The 18,257-nt window shown below is 45.1% G+C and overlaps 1 protein-coding gene across 1 annotated transcript in view; it reads right to left on the bottom strand.

The window, feature by feature from the left end:
• The window catches only part of AK8 (adenylate kinase 8), a 283,201-nt gene extending 275,584 nt beyond the window's left edge, over positions 1 to 7,617 (bottom strand). The window contains exon 1 of the mRNA XM_077477632.1: positions 7,282 to 7,617. Within this exon, the coding sequence (XP_077333758.1) occupies positions 7,282 to 7,602 (321 nt within the window). The 5' untranslated portion in view covers positions 7,603 to 7,617. The remainder of the gene's footprint in view (positions 1 to 7,281) is intronic.
• Between the last annotated feature and the right edge of the window lie 10,640 nt (positions 7,618 to 18,257).

Here is an 18,257-nt window from a genome sequence, read left to right as displayed (position 1 = left end):
CCACTTCACAATTGTGTCCCACTTGTTGGTGATTCTTCACAAAAAATTAAAATTTTATATCTTTATGTTTGAATCCTGAAATGTGGCAAAAGGTTGAAAAGTTCAAGGGGGCCGAATACTTTCGCAAGGCACTGTAATGTTACGTGGAGTAAATTGATACCCAACTGTGCGGGCAGCACAGTGGCGTAGTGGTTGGCACTCTCACCTAGCAGTAAAAAGGGTCACGGGTTCAAATCCCAACCACGACACTACCTGCCTGGAGTTTCCATGTTCTCCCTGTGCCTGCGTGGGCTTCCTCCAGGTACTCCGGTTTCCTCCCACACTCCAAAGACATGCAGGTAGGTTAATTGGCTTCTGTCTAAATTTGGCCCTGGTATACGAATGGGGATCTTGGATTGTGGGCTCCTTGAGGGTAGGGACCAATATGAGTGTGCAATGTACAGGGATAGGGACAATTGTAGACACAGGTTGAACTGGATGGACTGGTGTCTTTATTCAACCTTATTAACTATGTAACTATGTTCAAAATTGCACCCGCTCGTGGAGTGGCAACAAACTTTTATCCTTAAAAATCTCCATAGGCGACATATAAAAAATTCTACAGGTTGCATGTTTTACAGAGTTACAGAGGAGGTCTAGAGCTAGAATTATTGCTCTTGCTCTACTGATTGCGGCGATACCTCACATGTATGGTTTGAACACAGTTTTTCTTATGCGGGACGTGACTTGCTTATGTGTTCGCTTCTTATTTATTTTACCTTTTATTTTATTTTTTTACACTGTTTAAAAAAAAAAAAAAAAAATTGTGTCACTTTTATTCCTATTACAAGGAATGTAAACATCCATTGTAATAGAAAAAAAAAACATGACAGGACCTCTTAAATGAGATCTGGGGTCAAAGAGACCTCAGATCTCATATTTACACTAAAATGCAATAAAAAAAATGGCCCTTTAAGAGCTTTGGGCGGAAGTGACGTTTTGACGTCGCTTCCGCCCTGCATTGTAATGGAGACGGGTGGGGGGGCCATCTTCCCCTCACTCATCTCCATGCCTAGCAAGGGTGAAGATTCGATTGCCTCCGCCGCTGCCAACGGCTCCAGTAAGCGGCAGAGGGCACCAGAGCGCGGGGGGAGGGGCCACTGATAAAAGTGATCTTGCAGCAAATCCGCCACAGAGACCACTCTTATTGGAAACCGGACCCCTGGCTGAAGATAAGGATACCGGGGTTATGGCAGCCAGCTGCTGCCATAAAAACGATGTCCCCCTCCAAAGTAAGGACGTTTATCAGTGTGCGGCGGTTTCAAGGCACCTAATTCTAAAATGTAAAAACTATTCTAATAGTTTTATATAATGAATGAGCCTCTAGCGCTTATGCGGGGCTCCATGGGACAGTACATAGGGGGATAGACAGAATGTTCCCCCCCTCTCTCCCTCATCTTTTAGGTTGCCCCAGGTGAAGTGAAGTGTGTAGCAGAATAGCAACAGGTCCCGATTGGCTGAATCGGGCGGGATTGAGCCGGGCTCTGTCTATATAGGCCGGCGACTTTCCCGCTCGGTTCACCGCCTGAGGAGACCCTGCTGAGGACAGACCCTGCGCTGCTTCCACCCTCCCTCCCTGAAATGTATACAGTAGTTTGAATTTGTCATGGCATTTTTTAGTGGGGTTTGTTATCCAGTTTAGTTCTGAATGGACTACGTGAGATTAATAAATTAAATAATTTATGGTTATGAATTTTAAGTTTAAGATTTTGTTATGAGTGATTATTGTTATGTTGGGTAACCCCTTAATAAATGCCGTGGCCATTTTATGCCAAAAATGAAGATTGTTTGTGTCTCTTTATTTTATATTTTATGTATAACTATTTTAGTCCTTTGTGCTGTCCCATGCAGCAACATCCACAAGTCCAAGTAGGACACCCAACGTTAGAGGTGATTTATTCTTCCAAAGTAAATATACTTTTGCACACTGTTACTGACTAGTATTCCAGTGTTTCTCTTCCCCCTCAGTTTTTCTCCATCACTCAGGTAATGTGAACCCGGCACTGATGGAGAGGGGCAGGGGAGGCTCAAACAAGGATGCTATGCAGGCTACTGACATCCTCCTTGTCAACTGATAATTCCATTGGTCGTTAGGACGCCGACAGCTAGAAGGTTGTAATGGTGCACAACAGTGGTGGCTGGTGCTCAATATTTTGTGGGAGGCAGCAAACCAATGCCAACCTCCCCACCCCCATGCAGGAGACGGACAGGGATGCCGATCAGAAGCCTCCTTACTTAAGAAGGAGTCAGATCCAGCAGACATTGATCTGGGCTGCAGTTCCTCGCTCCAGGGCCATCGCTTCTCCTCCAGGCTGAGCAGGAAGTGGGTCCTGACTGCGACCTGATTGGCTGGGAGTCCTAAGACTCTCTGGCCAATCAGGTCTCAGGAACTGCTTCCTTATTGGCCGGGAGGAGATTATTGTCAGGAAGACAATAATAATAAGAAGTAAGACAATAATAATAAGAAGTAAATAATAATTTGCTATGGTCACACATGTGGGTGGGCTTGGGGCACAGTGCTCTGTGCCCCGAGCCCACCCTTTTTTAAAGCCAATTAGAGCCTTAGGCTTTAATCACGTGCTTAAAGAAATAAAACTAATTGAAATCAGTGCATCGACATGCAGGACCCTGGACGCATGGATAGGGGGGGTCAGCCCCTGTGTGCCCCCTATGCACGGGCCGCCACTGGTTAACAATGAAAACCTGTGATTTATGCTGGCCATACACTATACGAAAAATCGGCCCAGTCATTTGGCCAGGTCGTTCCTTTTTTGGCCAGTTAATGGGCAGAAAATCGATAATCGTTGGGACGTGTTTGAGCCAAAAGAAAAAGTTTGGAACGAACGATACGATAACGAACGATAAATTGAAAGGTTAATGTATTTCCCATGTATTTCCCATCCAAACTGTTTGCACTAGGTATATGTAAAAAAAATATTTATGTCCACAGAACGATTTATCAGTCATTAAATGATGGCACTATCGTTTGCTCTCACAGCCCAATGTCCGTTTTTCAAAAATGGGTTTGGCCGATTTTTCGTATGACGTATGGCCAGAATTAGTGCAGGTAAAAAGGCAGCCTTCATTCCACACTGGCTTGTATACAAATTTTTGGGCAATATTTTAGGCATTTTGCCAAGGCACCCCTGAAGAAAACTCAAGGCACCCTGGTTGAAAAAGTTAATCTAAGGTCCTTACCTCAGATTCATACTAGGGCCAAATTAGACAGGAACCAATTATCCTACCAGCTTGTCTTTAGAGTGTTGGAGGAAAGTAGAGAACCCCCACACAAGCAAAGGGAGAACATGTAACCCCAATGCAGGTAGTGCTGTGGTTAGAATTTAAATCAAGGTCCCCAGTGCTGCAGGGGAGATGTGCCAACCACTAATTCAATGTGCTCCCAGAAATTTTTCAACTTTCCTGAATCCATCTTTTCTCCAATAAATGTGGCACACCCACTTAAGGGCCCCAGATGAACTGGGATCCCCCATCCTGCACAGCCAGGCACACAGAATTTCCACAGTCATTCCAGGAAGGGTTTCCTCTGTGAGTTGTCAGGCCCCAGGCCCGAGGTCACCCCCCCCCCAGACTAGGGGCCACCCTTGAGGACCCCTGACAGCCTCCTCAGCACTCCATCTCCATCTTCCACCCAACTGCCTCCCCCTGGCATGACTCATGCCTATTTATGAGGAGGCCTGCCCCCTGCCAGCCCTTCACTGGGGAATGGATGAGGGCCTCATAAATATTCCCTCCTAACACCCACCCACTATGTCTATAACATTCTCCAAGGTTCCAGAGAACAGGGGGGAGGCACCAGAAGAGCTGTCAGCAAGAGTCACCCAGCCCTGAGTCACTATACCCTGACCCAGATTTTTCTTGTATTTTGTTTGAACAATGAAAACTTGGTGGAAGGAAATTTTAATTTTAGTCTGCGAAATACGGAGGCTGTCACTGCTGAAAATGCTTGCTGCTTGGCTGTAGTGCTGATCCCTTTCCTGTTAATAGCTTGGGGCGGGTATGCAGGGAAGGACTATTTGCTGACTTTCCCGCCCGATCTACATGCTGGACTCAGAAAGTACTGAAGCCGGAGAAAGCCAGGCAACTAGCATTTTCAGAAGGAGCTCAGCACTGGCATTACCTGTTATAAATTGTTTCATTCGTTTTCATAATTTGTTTTTGTTTATTCATTTTTTAATCGATTCAAATTTTTCAAATTCGGATCAATTTGAAAAGTTTTCGAATCAATTTCAAATAGTTTTAGAATTCGAATAGTTTTTTCGCATTCAAAATGTGTTTTCATTCGAATAGTTTTCGCATTTGCAAAGTTTTTTTTAATTTGAATAGTTTTCTAATTCGAAAAGTCTTCCAATTTCTAAAGAGAATAAAACAGAATAGAAAATAAAGGAATAGAATAGAAAAATATTGAATAGTATAGAAAATAATATAACAGAAAATAAAATAATATAATATAATAGATTAAAACAGAAAAAAATAGGATAGAAAATAAAATAACAGAATAGAATGCAATAGAATAGAATAAAATAGAAAGATTATAACTATCTTATGAAATTCAAATAGAATAGAAAATAATAGAATAAAAAAAATATACAGAATAGAAATAATCTAGCCATTTTCCAAAATTCAAATAGAATCAATTCGAATTTGAATACAATAGAAAAGAATAGAGTAGAATGGAATAGAAAAATATCGCAATAGTATAGAAAAAAAAACAACAGAATAGAATGAATATAACCATCTTCCTATTCTAATCTATTCTATTGTTTTTTAATTGTATCCTATCCTTTTCTATTTTCTAGTTTTTGTATTCGAAAACTATTCGAATTCTAAAAGTATTCGAAAACAAATCTTATTTTTCGTTATTTCTGATTTGTTTAAATTCCGTAATTTTGTAATTTGGAAATTGTAATATTGTAATTTAGAAATTTGGATACATCTGAATTTCCGAAAAACTAAAATTTGTCCGAAATTGAATTTGGAGTGAAATGAAGCGCACGTGTCTAATTTCCTTCACTAAGAGATGCAGTGGCTGTGAGCGCTGTATTAGCTGTATGTATATTCAGCTATATACAGTATACAGCGCTGTGTTCTACAAATGAGATGAGAACTTCCCATCCCCACTGACAGAATACAGCGCTGTATACTGTATATAGATGAGAATACATACAGTGTATACCATGGGTCCTCAACCTGTGGTCCTCCAGCTGTTGTGGAACTACAAGTCCCATCATGCCTCTGCCTTTGGGACCATGCTTGTAATTGTCAGTGGCTTGCAATGCCTCATGCGACTTGTAGTCAACAGCCAGCTGCTGCAGAACTACAAGTGCCATGAGGCATTGCAAGCCACTGACCGTGGGCACAGGCTGAGCACCCCTAGTGTATACAGCGCTCACAGCCGCTGCTTCTTATAGTGAAGGAAATAAGTTGGCTCAAATGAACGTGTTCTGATTGTACAATCAGATTCTTTCTATATTTAGAATCATCTTTTATATACAATCAGAATATATATATATATATATATATATATATATATATATATATATGTAATCCATTATATATATAATTGGAATGTTTATACACTGATCAGCCATAACTTTATGACCACTGACAGGTGAATAACATGGATTATCTCATTACAATGGCTGAATCTGAAAGTCGGTGGGATATATTAGGTAGTGGGAGAACATGTTGTCCCTGAAGTTTATGGGTTGAAAGCAGAAACAATGGCCATCGCAGTTTGCTGTGTATGGAGCTGGGTAGCCGCAGACTGGTCAGATCACGATGATCCGTGTCCACATCCCAAAAGCACCCGCTAATGGGCATATGGGCATCAGGACTGGACCAGATGGAGGAGGAGGAGCCAGGGGGATACTACGGGAAATGTTCTGCTGGGAAAGTGTGAAGGAAGAGTAGAAGTGGGGAGGAGGAGTGAGGAGAAGTGAAGAGTAGAAGTGAGGAGGAGGCGAAGTGGGGGGGGGGGTGAGAGGAGGAGAAGTGAGGAGGAGGAGAAGTTGGGGGAGTGAGGGAGGAGGAGAAGTGGGGGGTGAGAGGAGGAGAAGTGAGGAGGAGAAGTGGGGGGGGTGAGAGGAGGAGAGGTGAGGAGGAGGACAAGTGGGGGGGTGGGAGGAGGAGAAGTGAGGAGGAGGAGAAGTGGGGGGTGAGAGAGGAGAAGTGAGGAGGAGGAGAAGTGGGGGGGGGTGAGAGAAAGAAGAGTAGACGTGAAAAGTAGAAGTGAGGATGTGGAGGTGTGAGCAGGAGAAGTCAAGAGTAGAAGTGAGAAGGAGAGGTGAGAGGAAAGAGTGAGGGGGAGGAGTGAAGAGTAGAAGTGAGGGGGAGGAGTGAAGAGTAGAAGTGGGGAGGAGGAGTGAAGAGTAGAAATGAGGGGTGAGGAGAAGTGAAGAGGAGAAGTGAGAAGGAGTGAGGAGTAGAAATGAGGAGTAGAAAGTAAGGAGGAGTGCGGAAGGAGAGTGAGGAGTAGAAGTGAGGAGGAGGAGTGTGGAGGGGGTGTGAGGAGGGAGAGTGAGGAGTAGAAGTAAGGAGGAGGAGTGTGGAGGGGGAGTGAGGAGTACGAGTGAGGAGGAGGAGTGTGGAGGGGGAGTGAGTACAGGTGATGAGGAGGAGTGAGAAGTGTGGAGTAAAATGAGGAGGAGGAGTGTGGAGTGAGGAGTAAAAGTGAGGAGGAGGAGTGTGGAGTAGAAGTGAGGAGGAGGAGTGTGGAGGGGAAGGAGGAGTAGGAGTGAGGAGGAGAAGTTTGGCGGGGGAGTGAGGAGAAGTGAGGAGTGTGGAGTAGAAGTGAGGAGTACAAGTGAGGAGAAGGAGTGTGGAGGGGGAGGGAGGAGTACAAGTGAGGAGGAGAAGGTGTGGTGGGGGAGTGAGGAGGAGAAGTGACCAGTGTTGAGTAGAAGTGAGGAGGAGTGAGGAGTACACGTGAGGAGGAGAAGTGAGGATTGGGACACAGACGAAATAAAACAATGACAGAAGTTGAGACTAAAGCTGTTTCTTAGAACCACTATTCCCTTCACTTCCGGTCTCGGTGACAACACTGCCATGGACACCGGAAGTGCCCCTCTCCCAATGGGCACACAGTCATACATTGCTGTCGGAGGTCCTGATAGGTCCCCACACTGAGCATTTACAGAAACGTAAGTAGTAAATCTTTAGCAGTGATCAGAGGACTCCCCTGAGGTGTGTCTGCCTGGGAGTTGTAGTTCTATGTGGTGTCACCTGGATGATATGGAAGACGTTGTGCTCCTCCGCATACACCGCCATGTTCGGGGGGATCCTCAGGGGCTTCGTAGTGGCGTCCATGTCTGTCTCCTCAGATCTCCGAGCTGCAGGCCTCAGATTCCCCGGACAGGCGGCAGCAGCGCTCCTTAGTAACACAACCAGCTCCGCGGTTTCCAGGCGACCAGCGTTTCCAAGGACTCTCATGACGACATCACGCCCGACAAACTCCTGCGGTCTAAAGCTGCGCATGTGCAATAGGCTGCAGTGGTTAGGTTGCTGTGTGGGGAAATGTTCATTGTTCAGTGCTAAAATCTGCATGTTCGTATCATGCAGAAGCTTGTACATAGCACAATATACACTGAGAGGCGAACTCCTAGTGATAGCAAATGACATGCCTAACTCTATACGATTTTCGTTCCCTAGAGCAGTTATTTTCTACTCATAAGGATAAGTTCAGGCATGCAGTTGAGGAGCAGTAAAAAATATTTCAGCTGAGTCGTGCAACTAACAGCAGACGGTTGTTTGCATGTTGTGGTTGCGATGCTTTGCGCCTATGGCAAAAAACTACTCACCATCACGATCAGCTACTCATTCAGACCAATGGAAAAGCGGTGTAAACGCCCTGAATGTTTGTTGGCAAAATGGGGTTAAAACAAGCAATGAGGAGGCGTCACATTGGCCCCTCACCGCCTGTCTATTGCCACTGAAAAGCAACCTGAATATGGATCGCTCTTCAGAGAAGCACCGGATTTTGGCGCACATATAAATCCATCCTATAATACTTATTTTCACCTTTTACCACCTTTTGTTGCATTTCTGTGCTGCAAACTTCCTGTCTACATGCACTCCAGCCATGGCTATATTGTATTTCTAAGGGGGGTGTCCTGGTTAGGGTTGCCACCTGCCCGGGATTCACCCAGACAGTTTGGGTTTGGAATCATGCGTCCGGGTTTCAGGCTGCCTGAAACCCGGACACATTATTCAGGCTGGACTTTGGCTTCCCAGTAAGGTTGCTGGCTGCAGTTTTCTAAGCTGAGAGTGTCTGTTGCACTCCTTTCACACTGCCCAAAGCTAACACTAACAATTCTCCCTCCACCACACAGACAGGAGAGGACAGAGGGCTTGGTCTGCACCTCTTCCTCTCGGCCCTACCCTTCTGGTTCTGCCCACACTCATTAGAAAAAGAAAGTGGGGGCTGGAAATTTGAAGTCCAGCAGCCTCAGATACATCTGGATGAGAGGTGCTGACTGCCAAGGGGTGAGTGAGCTCACCATCCATCCCTGTCTGTGACTGAAGTCTCCCCCCCTTCTCTCTCCTACCTCTGCGTGAGTACACTAAGGTAAATCAGGGTTCTCAGAACACCCCTTACATCAAAGTTCCTCTTTACACCAGAGGCCACAGGTGTTCCCCCTTCCATCAGAGTCCTCTCCGTACATCGGAATTCTCAGTGTTCCCTTAAATCAGGGTTCCCAGAGCATCCCTTATGTTAGAGGCACCAGAGTTATCCCTTACATCAGATTGGCAGTGTCCCCCTTAGAGTGAAAGGGAACTCTGTGGTTCAGATGTAAAAGGGAACTCTGTGAGTTCAGATGTAAAAAGGGAACTCTGGACTGTATTAGTAACTCTTATGATTAACTTCTTATGATTAGAAATGTTATTTAATAGCAAAATATATGTATGTTTATACTACAAAACAAAATGCTGTGCGGTGCTAAAGTGTTCAGGTTTGACTTGAAGAAGAGGTGGCAACCCTAGTCCTGGTGGTGACAACAGGAAAACATGCCCGTGCAGTTGTGTGTCGAGACAGTTACTTTTAGTCCCAATCAGACGTGTGTGTGTTACTGGGTGACAACACAGGAGCCCAGTTGGGAGACAGGATACGGTGTGTCACCCATATATCTATCTATCTATCTGTCTATATTATAATGTGGTGATTGATTTACCATACCATACTTCCTAACTGTCCCACATTTCATGGGACTGTCCTGGGATCTGACCAAAATCCCGATGTCCGCAGAGTCCAGGGCACACTCCACTGCTGGGTGATGGGATACTTGCTCCAACACTAGACTGTGCATGTTCACCAACAAAGAGAAGAGCAAGAAGGGAGGAGAGGAGAGTGGTGAGTGCAAGAAGGCTTCTTCTCCCACTGACTAACTGATACTGGGGCATTCTTCCTCCCACTGAGTGCAAACTGACACTGGGACATTCTTCCTCCCACTGACTGCTAACTGATACTGGGGGTTTTCTTAGTCAAATTGATTACTAACCACCAAGATATTCTTCCACCCACTGACTGCAAACTGACACTGGGGCATTCTTCCTCCCACTGATTGCTGCCACTGGGATATTCTTCCACCCACTGACTGCAAACTGACACTGGGGCATTCTTCCTCCCACTGATTGCTGACACTGGGATATTCTTCCACCGACTGACTGCAAACTGACACAGAGACATTCTTCCTCCCACTGATTGCTAACTGATACTTGGGTTTTCATAGTCCAATTGATTGCTGACCACCAAGATATTCTTCCACCCACTGACTGCTGACACTGGGGAATTCTTCCTCCCACTGACAGGGAGGATGCAGGTCATGTCATATGAAAAGAGCTCACTCAATGCTGTAGAGATCTGTTCCTGGGGAGATCTGTTGGTGTGATCGCCCCCTTTGGGGGGAATCCAGTCAGGGTTCCCAGTGGGGTCTGGAGCCTGGTGACCCTTATGGTCTTACCCATGCCAGGTATGGACTTATTGTCTTTATGGATTATTGCCAAAATCATGGACTCTGTGGGACTTATATTGCCTCTTGTGGATTTGTTGCCTAAATGAGCAGTTCCTGTGTCATCCTAAATAGTAAAGTATCAGTGAAGGATCTTCTTTGTTCACCTGCTTTGCTTGGTCTGCAGTCTCTTAAAGGGGTACATGCACACCATATAAAAATAATAGGGCTTACATCAGGGGACTAGGTAGTTACAGAGGTATACAGTACATTTAGTCCAGCATGTAGGATGTTGTCTAGTGTAGGCTATATTGCTAAGGACAACTGGATTCATGTCATTTGCTAAAGTAGCCAACCAGCCAGGGAACGGGTGACTGGCAGGGGTTACTCTGGCAGTGAAGGGGTGTTGTGTTTGGCCCCTTCACTATCAGCCAGCCCCCCACATACTGGGACCAGATCCACATCTCAGCATACCTAAAGACCCAGTCTGGGAGTCATGGGAGAGAGAGAGATGTAAAGGGCTCCTGGGAAGAGAACAAGCATATAGTTATAGTAAAGTGTGTTTCCTGTATCCAACAGTTGGATATGTCACTGGGAGGGAGGTGACAGGGACTGCTGTGTTGGTGGAGACCCGTACAGGCTCTGCAGTGTTGATCCCTAATTGCTGCACACCTGGTAAGTGGTGTTCTCTAGTAGATGTGTCTGGTGTGCTTAGAGTTAACAGTTTGGTCACGAGTTACAGAAGGGTTAACTGTGTAAGTTGCTGCACGCTTCTAAGTCTGGAGTTGTGCCTTAATGTTGATTTCGCATGACTGCAAACTCCTGCCTAGTGTTCAGGCATTAGCGAGTGCAGTGTCTGAGTGTCCCCACTAGGGTGCCTTAAAGCAGAGCTCCACCCCCCAACCAAAAAATTAATTATCAGCTCCCGGGTGCTAGTACCGCCATCTCAGGTAAGGGAACCAGCTGTGAAGCCGTGCATGCGTGAAACGCGCTGCACCTTCTCAATGAGTCGGCTGCGGTGAGGGCTGAATTGTGGCACTGGAGGGGGGGAGGAGGCAGACAAGCAGTGCTTCCCTTTTTTGGGTGGAGCTCCACTTTAACCCCTCCCCACACACACATATGCATGGATCAGTTTTTTCAAACAGCAAGCAGACTAATCAAAAAAACAAGCAAGGTGTATGGAGGAATACAGTAAATTAAGGAATGTGGACTGAGGATGAATCCACTTATGCAGACAATGTTCTCTATGTCATCATCCCATGAACATTTTTTTGGAAAAGATAGGACGCTACAACCATGTAGTACGGGACTATGCATATGCCTCTGAGAACGTAGAATGGCAAAAATATGAGTTAAAAAAAAATGTTCATTGAATTTTATACACAGATCAAAAAAATGCTTGATAAGATAAAAATGCACATTTTATACCATACAGTACAAACTGTACAGTCACACAAGTATACATATTGTACATACGCTTGATCTGGTGACGCGTTTCGCAGACCTCCGCTTCTTCAAGACCATACAAGAAAGTATAATGTGTGACTAGAAATAGAAAGCATAATTTTTAAACATTTATAGGCAATCATATTCAATATTATGAACAATATCTAGAGATAGAAAGACATATATAAAGTATATGGAGGAATCCCCCCCCCCTCACCTCCTCTGCGTTATTGTATCCTGACAGCAGGGACTCCTCCTCCAATTGGCTGCAGCCAGCACTCATCGAAAAAACATTTTCCAACAAGGCCATTCGTGAGAAGTTGATCATTAGATTGACTTCTCAGGAACAGTAATGGCCATAGATGACCGTACCAACCTGATTTTGATCCATTTATGGCCAGCTTTAGGAGATCCCTGAAAACTAATTTATTCAGGGAAGCCTTTCCCACGCCCACCTAACAACAACTGTCCCCGAGCCACCCCCATCAAATCATTCTCTGCAGCTATTACCTTTTGTACCACCACCCCCTCCCTTTAGAATGTAAGCTCTACGTGCAGGGCCCTCCTGTACCTTTTGTATTGTACTGTAATTGTGTTGTCCCGCCCTATACATTGTATAGCGCTGCGTAAACTGTTGGCGCTATATAAATCGTGTATAATAATAATAATATTGTATACAGTACTATGCCCCTCTAATCCACCCCCAATATTCAGTGCCTGTACACTTTTTGCTACATGCCCATAGATCACTTTCATGTAGGGTTGCCACTTTTTCTTCAAGCCAAACGCGAACACTTTAGTGGCGCACAGCAAAAACATTTTTTTTCGCATTCTGTAAAGGATTGCAAAAGACCTATGACACCTTTGGGTGCTCCAAGGAAAATAGTAATGTGGCTTGCATAGTGCCCCCTCACCCTCACTGTTCTGAGCTACATTACTGCCTGAATGTTATGTCCAGGTTTCAAGTGGACTGAAACCCGGACACATGATTCAAAACTCGAACTATCCGGGTGAATCCTGGACAGGTGGCAATCCTACTTTTATGTCAAGGTGTCCATATTTCTCAAGCTCCAAAATCTCTTTCTCCTCTTGAAGGATCTTAAAAAAATATGTCAATGTTGGCAGCTACTATAGGTCTTTCCCGACGTGTGGCCTTTAACATGTTTGCCATAGAGCCAACCCTTTACTATTTTCCCCGGCCCCCCCCCCCTTAGGAAGCCAATCATGTATTGGTGTTTGTTGGTCCGGGCGATGATCTAATCTCATGTTTAATGGTAGGTTTCGAAAACATTGGAATGTAGGCTCAGTTCACACTGTTGACTTCATCCTCCTGTCAGTTTAGTACGTGTTTGGATAGCAATCCTTTGTTGATATCCAAGTTCTAGCAAGATATTAGCTCCTATCTATTAAGCCTCCTGAATCCCATTCATAGATCTTGTGTAACTCAGTTGTGCAATGAACTCTCTATTACAGTAAATAGTTACAGTGGCGTCGTGTCACCAACAACTATGTATAGAGTATGGGTGGTGTCCGAACATATTGTTTTCTTACACAGGAATGCTTTATATACTTGTGTACGTTGCAAGTTCCTATTTATCATAACACTATCCCATCAGCCAATCACTAGGATGTCGCAGGGAGGATGAAAAAACACATTATTAGTGATCGTCTGATAATCTATGCGTTAGTACAGAGCTTTCGAGAGTTGAACATGAGTCAGTTCATGCAAAAATTTCCAAAGGAACAAGCACAAAAATCTCCCTACTTCCTGGCTTTGTGATAGGAATCAGACCAAAAAGGAAGTGAGGGTAAATTTCCCCACTTCCTGGCTATTTTACAGGAATCAGATTTGAGTTGAGTTGCATCTTGATATAGCGAGGCCCTTTATCCTGCAGGGTCCCGACACGCTTACAACATACCCATATACACATACTATGGCCAATTTGTAGATAGGATCTGATTAACCTACCAGCATGTCTTTGGAGTGTGGGAGGAAACCGGAGTACCCAGAGGAAACCCACACAGGCACAAGGAGAACATGCAGATTCCAGGCAGGTGGTGTCATGGTTGGGAAGCTCCCCCCTTCCTGGCCATTTGATAGGAATCAAATCAGACCGAAAAGTCAGTGAGGATAAATTTCCCCACTTCCTGGCTATTTCACAGGAATCAGACAGAAAAGAACGTGAAGATAAATCTCCCAACTTCCTGGCTATTTCACAGGAATCAGACTGAAAAGGAAGTGAGGGTAAATCTCCCAACTACCTGGCTATTTTACAGGAATCAGACCAAAAAGGAAGTGATGGTAACTCTCCCCACTTCCTATTCGACAAGTGTCAGACAGAATCGGAAGTAAGGATAGGTCCCTGACATGGAAGACACAGCCAGCAATAAACAAAAGTGTAGCACCCTCTAGTGTGCTAGATGTAAAAAGATTTGTAGTGTAGGAAAAATTGGCTTGGCTGAGAGCCAGGCTTGGGTTGAATCTGGGTCAGGGTTAAGAGATTTAGGGAGGCTGGATGACTCTGCAAGCAGCATCTCTGGTGCCTCCCCATGTTTTCTAGAACCTTGGAGAAGCCTCCAGATGTAGTGGACGGAAGTTAGAAGGAGCTGCTTGACATATTTATGAGGGCCCCAGCCATTACCCAGCAAATGAGCCGGCAAGGGGCAGGCCACTTCATAAATAGTTATGAGTCATGCCAGCAGGGTGGTTGGGTGGAAGATGGAGATTGAATGCTGAGGAGGCTGTTGGTGGCCCTTGAGGGTATCCCCTAGTCTGGGGGGTGACCATGGGCCTGGGGCTCGGGTGCTGGAGGGACCCTCTACAACAGTGGCCATCAACCTTGGAGACATGGGAGCAGGTCAGAACATCCGGCAGATCTCCTGAGAAGTCAGCGGGGTGGGCACGTGAGTGATCCGTCTGGGAGGACTGTGGAGAGAGAGTGTCAGTCTGGGAGGACTGTGCCTGAAGAGATGGTGCTAGGATCACAGAAGTGATTTAACTGGACGCTGCATTTTTTTCTAGCACTTTAAAGGGGTTTTGGGTTCCTGCCTATAACAGGCCTTTGCTCTAAATCTGACTGAATGTTTTTGTCAGATCCACTGTGTGCCAGCTATAGAAAGTGAGGAGTGTACTGTATATAGACTGTATATGGGAAAAGTCGTCCCAGAGGCGTTTGAAGTCAAGTGGGCATCCCATAATTCTCAATCCCTATCCAAGTTATATATCCTCAATAAAACTACAACAAAAAACTCCAATGTACTGGACTGTTTCCTGACTCTAGAATGACTGTGAAAATTTGGTGTCTGGAAGTTCAGGTAGGGGATCTCGGGTCATCTGTAGCTTCTTGGTGGGGGGGGGGGGGGGGGGGGTGCTGTAAAAGTTGGCTAGAGTTCTAGAGCTAATGTCTTTACCGCCTTGCCGTTTTAAAGCAATTTCTTCATTTTCAATCAGCTTAGACTTCCTTATTAAAAGTTAACAACTGAAGAAGAAGAACAAAAAATGCCCACCTGTTCCCTACAACAACCCCTTTATCACATCGCTGCTACACTCTGGTGTGCCGGTACCTGCAGCTATGTAGTCAGATTTGCCGTCTTTTCATCTGGTACCCGAACTCTCGCTTGATTGAGATAACACGTTCTATGAGAGCTGTTTCCGCTGCCTCTTGTGCAGGCCTCTGTAGCCCAACAAACCTTTGATTTCCAAGTTCAAAAACAATTCTGTGTTCCCCACCATCAAAAGCGGCAAGCTGGCATCTGCTGCATTGTAACACGGCACTATAAAGCGTGAAGCTGTGAGAATAAAGGCGTTGCACATCCATCAAGGAGGCTAAGCAGGAACATTACGTTTATTCTCGGGACTGTATAGTGCCTGTGAGGCTGCATGATGCCTTCTCTTTACAGACAAATTGCTGCTGGGTGATGAAGAAAAGGTCTGACTACTTCTCTGGGGATTGTGGGAAACAGTGGTCCAGCATTACTTTATAGAATATTGTTTACTCTAGGTAATTAGAGGAAGAATCTGGAAAAATACGGCTTTACCATCTATGAAAAGGCTTAAAGTATTAGTTCACTTTTTACCAAAAAAAAAAAAAAACTGCCTATGCAGGTAAGGGGGTGTCTGTAGATAAAAACAAACTGTGCAGCTTTGACCAAAGTTGAATAACGCCTTTGCTATAGGCCTCTTGCAGCCTGGCTGAAAAAAAAACTCCAAGCGATGGCACCCCTCTGTCCTTCCTTGTTACTAGGATGTTGCTAAGACACTTCTAGCTCCTACTGTTTACCTCCACCATCACAGGAGAGTTCAGCGTTTCAGAGTTTGCTCCTGTGATGATAGTAGAGGTGAACTGTAACAGCTGCGAGTCTCTTAGCAACGTCCTAGCAACATGGCATGATGGGATAATATGATCTCTGGGAGTTCCCACTATCACAGGTGCAAGCTCAGTGCTTCTGCGACAGAGGAGATAGTGAACTACGCAATGCATGAGAGTTTGAGAGCTCCCTCCTGAGATGATGGAAGGGAGAAGTAATGGCTGGGAGTGTCTTAGCAACATCCTAGTAAAGAAGCAAGATGAGGGGAGTTTTCAGCCAGGCTTCGGGAGGTACATAAATAGCCTACCCCCTATAGCAAGGGCATTATTCAACTGTAGTCAAAGCTGCACAGTATATTTATTTCTCCAGGCACCCCTAAAGCCCCATACACACTATCAGATTTTCTGCTGAGTTTTTCCTTCATATTTACCAAAACCATATAATATGTGGTCAAACCTTAGGAGTTTCAATTTGTATACAATCAGGCAGGCCCTTGCACTACATGGTTTTGGTAAATCTGAAGACAAAAATCAGCAGAAAATCTGATAGTGTGTATGGGGCTTAACAGTTTTTGTTAAAGGTGAGCTAACTCTTTAATTCAACGTGTATCTTTAGCCCTGCTGACATCTTTGTTCAAAGTCAAGAAAGGACATAGAGCTCAGGGCCTAGGTGCATGGTCTAAGTATTGTCACACAATCGTCTGTTGATCCTGTTCTGCCTGATCTTTTTTCAGTACCATAGATGTTTTAAAGTGTCTCTAAAGCCTAAACTTTTTTTATTTTTGTCATTTTTGGATAGAGTTGGGAGAGGCAGGTGCGTGCATAGTTTAATTGCTGCTTTTGACACCCCCCCCCCCCTCTCACTACCCCAAAAAGCAACCAATGAAACTATGGCCCAGCTGCCATTGTCCTAGCAAGCATTGATGCTGTGCAGCTGTGTGTCATTGGCTGCTAGGATGCAGGTAGCTGGATTATCAATGATTGTTTTGCCTGCACAATAGCAACCAATGACACTGTACAGTCCGACTTCCAGCGTCCTAGCAACCAGCTCAGCAACACTGCCCTGTGAATACAGGTCAGCGTTACTGAGCTGCAGTGAGGACAAAGTGTTTGGTATAGACACTCCAGCCTTAGTGCCACCGCCCAATCACTAGATAAGTGCTCGTGTTTGGTTTGAACTTAAGTTCAGACTGAACACAAGAGAAAGCTGTCACTACCGCCCACTACTGCTAAATCAATTGCATCCAGGGCATTTCCCATCCTGCAGATGCACATACACATATTAATTGCGGTCATGTGCACTGCTCTATGTACACTACACATTCTCTAGTCCCTTACTGCCTGAGGGAAGACCTTTGGCTCTTTTTTTGCATCCCTTGGGGCCCCAGGAGAATCTATTTAATGTTTTCCTTGTGCTTAGTTATAGTAGTAGTATCTGGCAGCCTCATATATTATGTGTCCTCCAGTCATTGACTCTCCTGAAGCATATTCACAGTCTCTGACCATCTCTTGTATCATGTCAGCATTCTCTGACCATTTCTTGTATCATGCCCATAGTCCTGGACTATATCCTGTTGTGTGTCTGCTGTCTCTGATAATGAATATTCACTGAATTATTTGTGTCGCCCTTTGGTGATGTTGGGAGCCACACTTGAGCCCCCCCCATATCAACATTCCTGACCACCACTGCCCTAGTCCATCTTGGGAGCGAGCAAGAGAGGGTAGATATCAACATTGCTGACCACCACTGCCCTAGTCCATCTAGGGAGCGAGCAAGAGAGGGTGGATATCAACATTGCTGACCACCACTGATCTAGTCCATCTAGGGAGCGAGCAAGAGAGGGTGGATATCAACATTGCTGACCACCACTGCCCTAGTCCATCTAGGGAGCGAGCAAGAGAGGGTGGATATCAACATTGCTGACCACCACTGATCTAGTCCATCTAGGGAGCGAGCAAGAGAGGGTGGATATCAAGATTGCTGACGACCACTGCCCTAGTCCATCTAGGGAGCGAGCAAGAGAGGGTGGATATCAAGATTGCTGACCATCACTGATTTAGTCCATCTAGGGAGCAAGCAAGAGAGGGTGGATATCAACATTGCTGGCCACCACTGATTTAGTCCATCTAGGGAGCGAGCAAGAGAGGGTGGATATCAAGATTGCTGTCCATCACTGCCCTAGTCCATCTTGGGAACGAGCAAGAGAGGGTGGCTACATAAAGTGGGACCATGGAGAACAAATGTAGTCATGCTCTAACAGGAAATTGGATCACAAAAAAAGGAATTTGGAGATTTGGAGGATTCTGAGATCAATAGAATTGACTTTTGAAGATTAGTATACAAACTTTTGGCCACTGACTGGACCCCCTATTCCCAAAAGGCAACTCTGTAGTATGTAGCAAAGTCTCTGACGCTGTCCAGTCTAATGAGAACTTTCCAAGCCAAAGATAACTGACATCCTTCAATATGTAGTGGGTTGTGAGGCATAGTGGGTGCAAA

The sequence above is a fragment of the Lithobates pipiens genome, unplaced genomic scaffold, assembly GCF_037356315.1.
Source record: "Lithobates pipiens isolate NorthernLeopardFrog02 unplaced genomic scaffold, aLitPip1_a1.2 Scaffold_1, whole genome shotgun sequence".
Classification (NCBI taxonomy): Eukaryota; Metazoa; Chordata; class Amphibia; order Anura; family Ranidae; genus Lithobates; species Lithobates pipiens.
Note: the sequence above shows the minus strand (reverse complement) of the source record. Positions and strands in the feature narration are given on the sequence as shown.